The 12,186-nt window shown below is 37.0% G+C and overlaps 1 protein-coding gene across 1 annotated transcript in view; it reads right to left on the bottom strand.

The window, feature by feature from the left end:
• The window catches only part of TANC2 (tetratricopeptide repeat, ankyrin repeat and coiled-coil containing 2), a 352,115-nt gene that overhangs the window by 211,312 nt on the left and 128,617 nt on the right, over window positions 1–12,186 (bottom strand). Inside the window, exons 3-4 of the mRNA XM_036755887.1 lie at window positions 8,221–8,369; window positions 841–1,027 (exon numbers count right to left, since the gene is read on the bottom strand). Of these exons, the coding sequence (XP_036611782.1) occupies window positions 841–1,027; window positions 8,221–8,369 (336 nt within the window). The remainder of the gene's footprint in view (window positions 1–840; window positions 1,028–8,220; window positions 8,370–12,186) is intronic.

Raw genomic sequence — 12,186 nt, 5'->3', positions numbered from 1 at the left:
TGCCTTCTGATACCTACCTGAAGCTACTGGGGCATCTAGATGGCCCAATGGAAAGAGTGACAGACCTGGAGTCAGGAAGACTCATCTCTCTGATTTTGAATCCAGACCCAGACACTTATTAGCTGTGTGACCCTGGGCCACTGACTGCACCCTGTTTGCCTCCATTTCCTCATGTGTAAAATGAGCTGGAGAGGGAAATGGGAAACCACTTCAGTATCTTTGTCAAGAAAACCCCAAATAGGGTTACAGAGTCAGACATGACTGAACTAAAGCTAATACTGCCAATCAGAAACAACAAAAAATAGTGAGAGTCTGAAGTGGTTTCCAAAATATATGACAAGGGTTGATTTTCAGAGCAAATGAAACCCAGGATACCTCAAGACAATGTATCTGGCTAGGTGACTGTGTTTTTACTTTCCTCCTTTTGGCCAATCTCTCTACCAATAAGGACTGAATTCTCACTAAACAACCACTATAGTTGGGAGTGAAAAATTAGCTAAATGCCTGAATAGAATGTTTAGAATGATTTGCTAAATCATTGCTCATATAATAATTTTACAGTAGTGGGAAAAGTAGTAGAGAGATATTAGTCACCTCTATTTTTCTCTCAAAGTGTCACATCCTTATACCCACTTTACCCATTATCATGGTGATAAGATACATAGTCAAAATGGGAAAAGATACTTTTTTTTTTTGCTGGATATATATATATATATATACATTTCAAAAAAAAAATCTCAAAGCAGAATATCAAACACCTTTTCAAATCAAAAGGTCATGGAGTTTTATTAAAAGAAAGGAATAAAACCAAAGTTATTAGTACAAATCAGGAGGACTCACCAATAATACCACTATCTCTGCTTTCAAGTGTGGAAGTTGGACTGGTGACAGCCCCATAGTTGCAATCCTTGGCTGTTGCATTGGTATTGACTGGTGGGAGGGTGGAACAAGGGCTGCTGGCTGGTGGAGAGGCAGTGCTACTAGTCAAGGTGGAACAAGGACTTATTCGTTGAGTAACTGCTGAGGTCTGAAAGATGGAAAACAAGAACAAATTACTTGCAACGAAGAACGGTTGTAGAAATGACTATCAATATGGCTGTAAAACTGCATGGCAGAGCAAATCTTCGGAACAGCAAAGACGATCAGAAGAAAAAGAAATATCCAACAATGTACAACACCTCTCTGTCTTAGATAAGTGCAGAGCTACTCAGAGCTTGGTTAGTTTGTATTTCTTTTCACCTCCAGGCATGTAAACTTCCAAGTCTTGCATTCAACATGAAATTCAGTGAGTTTAAAACAAGAAGAGACTGTGGGGGAAAAACAGGCACAGCAGGCTAAATTCTCTCAGGAAAGTTAGCTCAATATATCTGGTATCTGATACAGATCAAAACCCAGCTATAACTTAGTTTTGAGAGTTGCCTGAGGGCCAGAGATTAAGTGACTGTCCACCATCATGAAGAAGAAGTATTTGAATCCACATCTTCCTGAAACTAAGTACAGGATTCTATTCCCCAAGCCATGCCATCTTCCAGTAAAGTTAATGTTCTTATTTCAATTAGCATCAAGTTAGGATAAAGTCAGTGTCATCCTTAAGAACAAAGGCTGCAATTTATTATTCTACTCAGGCAAAGGCTAGAGAAATGTCAATGACTAGGTAATTGTATGATCTCACCTTCATTGCAATGTTAATGGCATGGCTCAAATGGAATTGCGATGATCTAATCAATTTGGGTGTTCCCTGGAGGTGGGGGGGGGGTGGGGTGGGGATTTGATTCCTTGCTCTACCCCCTCAATCTTCCCTCAGGTGGTATAGTCATGGGATGCACTCACTGATGAAGAAGATTGGATGCATCAACATGATGTTAACACCTGCTTTCTTATTACAAACCATAAACAGTTTTCTGACTGATTTAGAAAGTAGCAACATCATGGACAGGAAGAAAAAAAAAAGGCCCTTACTGGGCTTTAAAAACTAAGCCCTAAAGAGAAGTTTGAGGTTCAAGATTTGGGCAGTTCAGGTAAGTACAGGCTGGAAGCTAGCTGCCTGTGGAAAAGACTGTAGGGAGGGTATGGTAGGGAATAGTGGAGGAAGGGATTTCAAACTCCACCTCCCAATCCCCAATGGTCCCTAGCAGCAGAGTTACTTGCCCAGAAGGACACACCCCATCCAGCTGGGGCATGGTACAAAGGTGCCAACTTTCTATACCTGCAAAGACACAGATCAGAACCTATATTTGTGCATCCTGTAGGATTCTTATTGATATCTTTCTGTAAGTTCATCACAAAGGGCCCACTCAATATTTTATAAGCCTTCCTCACTTTCTCTTGACATTATGAGGATATCAAGGGAGCATTTGGACTGTCCACCTGTCCAGTTAGTTATCCTTTGCTCCAGCGATGTGACCAGGCCATCTCTCTTTCTCACACATTTTCCTGATGACATCTTAACTCCTTTTCAAGGTTCCTTTGTTATGCAGTCTGCTCACACCCACCATCTGCTGCTCCACTGCCCTCTAAGTAATTACTATTATGTCAAGGTATTAGTGTACAAAGGCAATCTTAGAAAACATGGGATCTCCATTCCACTTTCAGCCACGTGAAAACTTCACAAAACTTAAAAGTTTTCTTCTTCATGTTTCTTTCATGTAAGGAAAAATCTGACTACATATACAGAGAGAAGAAATATAAATATCCTCATCCAAAGAAATGTTTCTCTAATATACACGTACTCTTACCCATTCCACAAAGCTCACTCAAATTCTGCCTCCTCCATGAAGTTTTCCCTGATGCCCGATTTTGTATGCATTTCAGTTACAAACTCAATAATGTTCAGTTATCTTTATTTACGGGCACCTTCCTACTAGACTGCAAGTTTGATGAAAATGTCTCCTCTTTCAATCTCCTTCAATACCTAGTACAATGCTTAGAAATAAAATAATTATTATTTTTAAAACAAAGTAATGAATATTGAGAAGTGGCTTCACTAAAAACAGAAAATTACTTGTTAATAGCAGGTAGTTCGCTCAGTGTATAGAGTGCTGGGCTCGGAGTCAGGAAGACCTGAGTTCAAATGCAACATTAGACATTTACTGTGTGACTCTGGGCAAGTCATTTAACCTCTATTTGCCTCAGTTTCTTTAACTGTAAAAGGAGGATAATAACATCATCTACTTTGAAGGGTTGTTGTGGGGATCAAATTAAATAATATTTGTAAAGTATTTAACACTGGCACATAGTAAGTGTTATGTAAATGCTATCATTATTATCTTATACTGGATGCTACCTGTCTTAAAGAACTAGGAATACAAAGGGGAAACCATCATAAAAGGTAATTGGGACTTAAGTGCTATGTAGGCAGTTTCCTCACCTGGGAGTTTCTTAAACCCATGAAGCTACAGTTCTAGTCCATGTCCCTGTCCCTGACCCTTAGTGGAACTTAGTTCATTAGGCATCTTATTGGCCATTGCTGAAGAAGATATTGAGGTTAATTGCTCTTAACTGATGTGGTGAGTTTCTTTCTTGTTAGCAATTTCTTGGGTGCAGGCTCTTCCCAAAATTCCCTGTATTCTAATGCTGTTAACTCATTTAGTTAGAGAAGGGTAGTTTCTTTAATAGAAAGTGACTGGATTTTCCAAGGCTATATCAGTGCCTAAGTTATAGCAAGTTACCTAAGCAAACTAGAAAGGACTGCTAAGATATTACGAGTGATTGTTTTATTTTTCAGTCTGAGTTCTGACCTAGCTATGTCTGATAAGCCTCATTAACAGGTTAGCTAAAGAGAGATGGATTTTTTGGGTAACTCACGAAGAATGTATGAGGAATTCCAATTTGCACTGGTAAAATAAGTACCCACATCAATGAAATCAAAGATCCTTCAAACAGCATTAAAGCAGAATTATGGCAAAAGTCAACATCAGTAACAAAACATGGCTAATTTCATTTTCACTTAGATTTTAATCATAGATAAGTATGGTTCCTCTTACAAAATCTTGTTTGCCAAGTAGCTGCAGGTTGAATTTCTCATTTTAAAACAACTGCATGATGTTCTTTGTGGAAATGCCATTATATTTAATATCAACAGGAATCAAGGATTTTTTTTTTGGAAGGGGCATATATTTTGTAAGATCTCAAGAGGTCTTCAGGCAAAAGCTGAATGGCTACTTGGTATATTGTCAAGGGAATTCTTGATGGACTAGAGAGCCTTTGAGGTCCCTTTAAACTCTGGGATTATGTGATCTGCAACTGACATCCTCAGGATCCAGCAACTTGAATGATTTTCTTTAATCTTTTTAATATAATCAGGGAAAATTACTTAACTTCTCAATAAACATCTTTAATCCAAGTTCATTTTTTTCCTCTAGTTATCTGATTTTTCACTGATATAAGCAGGGATTTCAATCAGTTACATTTTACAAAATGGATATTCATCTAGAGTAAATAATAAAGGGAAAAACAACAACAAACTCCTCCGTTCATGTTTATATAGTTAACTATTTCTATATTGATCTCTTACCAAAAAGTTATTCATCATTTGGATGAGGAGAATGTGTTTATAAACAGTTATTAACATTTTTAGAACAAGTTAGCTCTTTGGTCTGTTCCTTGAAGAAGGGATTCCCCACTACATTAGTAGTAGGGATGCTAAAGCCACTAAGTGGTGCAGCGGATAAGGAGGTGGGCGTGAAGGCAGAAAGACTCATCTTCCTGAGTTCAAATTCAGCCTTAGACACTTCCTACCTATGTGACCTTAAGCAAGTCACTTAACCCTGTTTCCCTCAATTTTCTCATCTATAACAAGAGCTAGAGAAGGAAATGGTAAACTACTCTAGTATCTTTGCCAAGAAAACCCCAAATGGGATCACAAAAATTTAGACATTTTTGAAACATTTGAACATGCTGGGGTGATTTCTGCCTGAAACAGTAGACACTCCAAGACAGGGATACACATTGCTGGCATAAACTAATCATAGAAAGTGTTCATACTACTTCCACCATTAGTTACTTCCAATATAATACTATATCATAGACTAAAAACGGGGGGGAAGTGGCAGGGAGGAACTAGAATGTTCAATGCTTTTAAGAGCATATTGAATGATTGAATGAATGAAAAAGCAATGACTAAACACTATGTGCCAGAATACACAAAAACAAAGCCTGAAAGAAATAGGACCTATGTCCATCAAAAGGGGCTTCTGCTACCCTAATGGGGCACAGATAAATCACAAAGTCTAAGAAAATTTTTGGATTTCTTTAGTGCCTTGAATCTGAGTATAAAACACTGGTTTACACTAAAGGTAAACTCCAGACCTCTGATGAAATTAAAAATGCTACTGCCAACCTGGCTATTTTTGAGTATTTCTTCAAATTCCCAAATTGAAACCTTTCAGTGTTTTTACAGATAAACTCCTTCAGGCAAAGGAGAATAGCCTTTTGCATCTGATAAAAATCTTCTGCTAAGTACAGAGTCATTTTCTAATACCCTTAGAAATCATTCAGAGGAGAAGAAATAGTTATTTGATCTCTCTTACAAAAATTATTTGGACCTTTTTTTTTTTTTTAAAGAAATGACTCCCATTGAGCCAGATATGTGGTACAGTGGAGAGAATACTAGCCTTGGAGTCAGGAGCACTTGAGTTCAAATCCAGCTTCAGATACTTACTAGCTGTATGACCCTGGGCAAGTCACTTAACCTTGATTGCCTCCCTCAACCCCCACCAAAAAAAAGTAAAGAAAAAAAAAGACTCCCACTGTCATTTGCCTGTGCTTGATACTGTCTATATCCTATAAAGTATAATGCATTGTGGACTTGAAGTCAAAAGATCTATGTTCAAGTCCTCCCTCTGACACCTACCGGCCATGTTAAAACTTGGATGGAAGTCATTTTACTTGACTGATCCTCAGTTTCCTCATTTGAAAAATTAGAATAATAATATATTACTTACCTAAGAGTTATTATAAGCTGCTACTATTATACTAAGAACTATTTCTTCAATAATGTTTTAAAAGAAGGGCTTCTCTGTGCTTGTCTTTTCTCTTTAGTTCAACAAGAAAGACCTATAAGTGAATAAAGGGCCTCCTCAATTATAGTTCTGCCCTAGAAATTATATTAATTAACGTTATACTTCTTTTTGATTCCAATCTAATTCCAGGGTATATTCCAATTTAAGTGGACTGGCATTTCACATTATTATTGTTAATAATATTACTTTCTTTTTCAAAGAACATTAAAATACATTATCTCACTTGATCCTCATTATAACATAATCCCTATTTTATCAGAAAATTAAATCGTGGAGAAGTTGTAATTTACCCAAGGTTACATGGCAAGTGACAAGTGGCAGAGTCAAGACTAGAACCCGGGTCCAGTCTTTTTTTCGGCTATAATATGAAGAATGAATTCAAGGAAATCAGTGTACTATATTTCAGTCCTAATGACACTATATTATGATTCAATGAATGCAGAACTAGGGCTCATCCCATAGCTTTTTCATTTTCATTCCCCCAAAAACTGGGATATGAAGGATCTTAAAGTAACTGAGGGTTTTCTTGGGCAACTCAGACACATGAAATTCTACTAACACCTTCCCTTTGAACTCCTCACACAGCCTTTATCACTTCTCATTTGGACCACTGCAATGACCTCCTAACTACTCTCCCTTATTCTTCCCATTCCAATCCATTCTCCGCACAATTGCTAAACTGATTTTCCTTAAACTCAGTCATGTAATTCTTATGCTTAATAAACTCCAGTAGCTCCCTATTACGTGTAGGATTATACAGAAAATCTGTTTGGTTTTTAAACTCTCTCACAGTCAGTCCCTAACTTATCTTCCCAGCTTCACCATACACTGTCCCCTTCCCATACTCCATGGTCTCACCAAACTGACCTCTTTGCTCCTCACAGCAATCTGTCTCTACCTCCATGCCTTTGCATGACCTATCCTTGATTCCTGGAATGAACTCACTGCCACCACACAGAATCTATTTCCTCCAACATTTTGCTGAAGTACCACAGTCCACATGAAGCCTTTCCTGATCCCCTTCAAATTAGAAGTGTCCTCACTCCCAAACTACCTTCTGTTTATTTTGTTCATCCTTGTGTATGTATATGTTATCTCCACCAATAAAATGTAACCTATCTGAGGAGCAAGGACTGTTTCATTTTTGTTTCTGAATCCTGAAACCTAGCAGAGTGACTGACACACAATAGGAACTTTAGAAATATTTGCTGATTGACTAAGAATATAGGTAAACTGAAAACAACATCCTTACCACACATACCAGAACCAGAAGATACAACACCTGTTAGTTTACTTAAGTGTTATTAGAAGAGTCACTTTCTAACTTGTTGACTTGAATATCAAGAATATCTTAAATAAAAACCTGAATATCAATATCAAGAAATAAAAACTGAAATTAATTTTGAACTGTTCTATAGAGATTCCATTTTCCATGTTTTAAAACTTGGAAAATATCTCACCATGATGATGCTAAAATTGTTAACAATTGCTGACATGATTAATATATTTAAATATTATATTATACATTATATTAAATATACATTAATTAATACTTAAAATGTTCAATAATCCTATTATCCTTTGCTGTTTACCAAAATGGCACACCAAAAGTTAGAAAATTTTCACCATTGACTCTCACTAATAATTAAGAATGTAGATTAAAAAACTAAGGAAAATATGCAATTTTCTAATACTTTTGATCATCAACACAACTTTTTTTTTGGGGGGAGGACCTTTTAAATCAAGCATTTCACTAGAATTTGACTTATAAACTGAAACCATTTTAAAGTCAAAAGAAGTCAGAGTCAGAAGGGACTTCAGAGATCATCTCATTTTAGAGGTGAAAGAACTAAGGTTCAAATAATGTGACATATCCAAGGTTACACAAGAGGTTAGTTTAAGGAATATGGGTTCATTATTATCTGCACTGCCTTGAATACAGCAAAAAAAACAAAAACAAAAAACTCCATTTAGAAGGTAGGTCCTTTTGAAGTTACAAGGAACAGGAAGGCTGTGACATAAACACCACTTAACCAAAATACAAAATTAAAAGACTTTTCCATTAGCTCTCAAAACATAATACCCATGAAAATTAAATTCTACAAGAGAAATTATCTCCACAGGCCTCAAAAGCCCTTTCCCCCCAGCATGGAAGCTTGATAGCATGCTACATTTATCATGCTGAAACAAAGCATCTCACCTGATTTTCATCTTGCACCTCCATGCTGTACTGGGCCCCTGGCTGCACTTCTGTGACTTTCTCTCCAAGGAGGAAGCCCAGGCGAGTCATGAGTGTGTTTGCTGCCTCATCTACCGATGGAGGGGGCCCAAGTTCCTGTTCCACATCACCTAGAGTAAAAAAAATACAATAAAAAAAATAAGCTTCTCATAGTGGAATGGGTATGGGTTCTACTCCTTTCACTGGTTTATTTCAGTGACTTGCCCACTTTTCACATCCTGATTTCAATTATCACAGTTTTCTGTCTAGAAGCAGATTTTCACAATGTGACAATGTCTAACTAACTCTGATTTGATAATTTTTCAATTGTCTACTTTAAACCTTAATAAATTTAGGAGGAGGGCTATATCTTAAAACAACTTGAAAGAAAAAAGTTCATCTCTTTGGGAAGTTACATTATGATGCAGTCCTAGTCTTGGGTTCTGCCAATACTGCATATATCACAGCGTTTCAAAGCTGGAAGAGAATCCAGTTAGTTTAATATATTCCTGGAAAAGATTGTGCTATACACCATATCTGGAAAGTGGTCATCCAGGCTGTGCTTGAAGACCTCCATCGCAGGGAGAGGGAAGATTCCCCACCTTCAGAGGCAGCCTATTCCATATTTGGACAGTTCTTATTGTTATGAAATTTTCCTGATGGCAAGCCTAAATCTACCTCTTTGCAATGTCCACCCAGTATTATTCATTCTCCTCTAAGGGATCAAATAAAATATGTCAAACCCCTCTTTCACACGCTAGGCCTTGATCACTTAAAGACATCTATTATAACTACCCTAAATCTTCTCTTCTCTAGGCTAAATATCTATAATTCCCTCAAGTCACCCTTAAATAGCATGAAGTCAAGTCACTTTTCTAACTTGTTTTTGTATAATCTCCAGGTCAAGGTGTGTCATAAAACATTGTGCCCAAAGTTGAATGCAATAATTCAAATGTGGTCTCTTACAAGAGCAGAATCAAGCAGGACTAATTATCTTCTCGTTTCTGGAAGTGATACCTCTCAAATAACAGTCAAAGACCATATTAGGTTTTTTTGGATGGCCATATCACACTATAGTTTCATACTGAGCTTATAGTCTACTAAAACCCTTTGTCCTCCATCTTATAACTGTGAAATTGGTTATTTGAAGCTAAGTGTGAGATTTTGATTTGCTTCTATTGAATTTCATCTTATTAGATTTAGGCAAATATTCTAGCCTGTTAAGATTCTAACTCTGTCATCCAATGTATTCATTGCCTCTTCCAGCTTTGTACAACCTACAAATGTGATAAGCAAGCTACCTCCACTTTTATTCAAGTTATAGATAAAAAAACATTAAAAAACAAAACACAGAACCACATATAACTCCCTAAGTCACTACACTGGCGACCTCTTTCGAAGTTCACATGGAAGCATTAATATTTCCTCTTCATGTCTAATAATTTGACCTGTTCCAAATCTATCTAAATTGTATTATCATTAGCCTACATCTAACCGTCTCTTCCACTACAGTATGACAATCACTAAATGCTTTGTTAAAATGTAAGTACTCAGGTCCATAGCATTAATAGCTTAACCTTGTCAAAAAAAAAGGAAAAAATATCCTGCCATGACTTTTTTTTTTAATCACACCAATCAACAAGTGTTTATTAAACACCTATTATGTACTAGGCACTGGAGATCCAAGTACAAAGATTGTAACAATCCCTACTTGCAAACAGTTTACATTCTAATGGGGGAGAGAACAAGTACATATAAGAACACATAGCATAAATATAAAGTGAATAAATACTGATATATATGAAGTAGTTAAATACAATGTGGTTTGATATAAAAGCATGCCATTGCATAGGGACTACAAATAAAGCCAAATATTTGTATATATTGTAAAATCTTTGCCTACCTATCACATTCCTGAACTTTGTAAATGCTTCATTATACAAAGTCCCATCCTACAGAGCTATGAGGGAATATAAGATAAGGAGTGACAGGAAGGCTTATCTCCCAGAATCACAGAATCCAAAGTTGATCGGGATGCTAGGGACCATCCAGTCTAATATCAATAACCCTATAGAATCCTTTATAACCTCATGACCTGTTCTTGATGAAGACATGTTAGCTCTTTTGAGATGACCATTTTTTAAACCCAATGTTTGCTAACAATTTCTTTAATAATAATATTCTCTAGAAACCAAGACTTGAATTCAGACTTACTAGTCTATAGCTTCCAGACTGGATTCTCTTTTCTTTCTTTTAAAATCAAGGCAACATCTGGCCAGTTAATTAATCTGGTCAGATGATTTAATTCATATCCTCGAGAGCTAGGGTGACTAGGGACTATTTTACTACCTTGTTACTTAGACTAAATGATAACCCCCTACTAACTACTTTTGTTCTGTCCTTTCTAGTCTCAAGGTCATTCATTCTCATTGATAGAGAAAAGCTAAACAAGAATTAAGTAAGAGTAGGATGGGGAGCAGAGGCGACCACGTCTATTGTCTTTGGCATGGTTGGAAGAGGGGATGGGTTCCAGGGGTCCTGCAACTGGGATGGCAGAGAAGCTTAATAACCTAGAAGACATGGGGAGAAGGATTCCTGGGAGGACCTAGGGAGAAGTGCAGCAGGAAAAGTCCCAAATCTAGCACAAAAGGGCCTAAATTTGTGCAGGGTACAGCAAGAGTTATTAGCTGGAAGCTCTGTTGCTCACTACCCAGTTATAAGTCACAAATCTAGGACTAACTGAGGAGGAGACCCATGCCTAGGTAGGGATGGCTTTGCAAGGTGAGGAGTGGTCACAGGCCCTAGCCTCTGTACTTAACAAGAAGCAAGCACAACTGTGTGGCTCTGATCTTAGGAGTTAAGTGGGAGATGATGGAGATGATGATGATGATGATGATAAACTAGCATTTATATAGCTCCTATACTATTTCCCTTTACTATGCTAAGCACTTTACAAACATTATCTCATGTTATCCTCATAGCAACTTATCAGATCAAGCTTCAGTCCAGTCTGAAGCCCACAGAGAAATAACCAGGTTAGGAACCACAGACATGAGGAGGAGCCTGTAATTCTGTCATTCAGAAATGGCAGAAATTTCCAACTAGATGATCATGTTTTACTTCTTCAGTAGTCTATTGAATTCCAAACAGAGTAACCGCACAGATATATTGCTCAGACCCAAACCTAGGTCAGGAACATGCAGAGCTTAGAACAGGTGGGCAGTGATCATACTTTGATCAACGACTTTGGGAGCAGTGAAAACACACAGATTTCCAAACTGAGCTGTTCCTGAGAGCTTGGAAAAACACAATACTTAATACTCCAAGAAAGCAGCCACAAGACCAGCCCAGACCTTTACTCCAGAAGTACACAGAGCCCATCCCTAACATAAAGTCCAAAGTTAGGACAAAGGCTACAAGAATGGGTAAACAAACAAACAAACAAGAATCCTACCACAAAAAGCTATTATGGTAATAATATGTAAACTCAGAAAAAGAGAATGTCTCTAAAACATCTATAAGCAAAGACTCAAAGGAAAACACAGCTTGGGCATGAGTTTAACTAGAATTTCTGGAAAAGATGAAGCAAGATTTTTAAAAAAAGATTTTGAACAATCAAATATCTCTGGAATTAAAAAAAAAGAAAATAAATTAGAGCTATGAAAGAAAGAATTGGAAAGGGAATTAATAGCTTGGAACAAGAGGTCCAAAATCTTGCCCAGGCAACTAACTCCCTAAAATTAGAATGGATCAAAGAGAAGATTAATGACTACATGAGGTTATAAGAAGTATTAAAACAAAGTCAAAAGACTGAAAAAAAGTATCTCATAGCAAAAATAAATGACCTGCAAAAGAGACTGATGACAGACAATTCAAGAATCAATGGACTCCCTGAAAGCCAAGACCAAAAAAGAAAATAGCCTAGACATTACATTTCAAGAAATCTTA

This window comes from Trichosurus vulpecula, chromosome 4 (assembly GCF_011100635.1).
Source record: "Trichosurus vulpecula isolate mTriVul1 chromosome 4, mTriVul1.pri, whole genome shotgun sequence".
Taxonomy (NCBI): domain Eukaryota; kingdom Metazoa; phylum Chordata; class Mammalia; order Diprotodontia; family Phalangeridae; genus Trichosurus; species Trichosurus vulpecula.
Note: the sequence above shows the minus strand (reverse complement) of the source record. Positions and strands in the feature narration are given on the sequence as shown.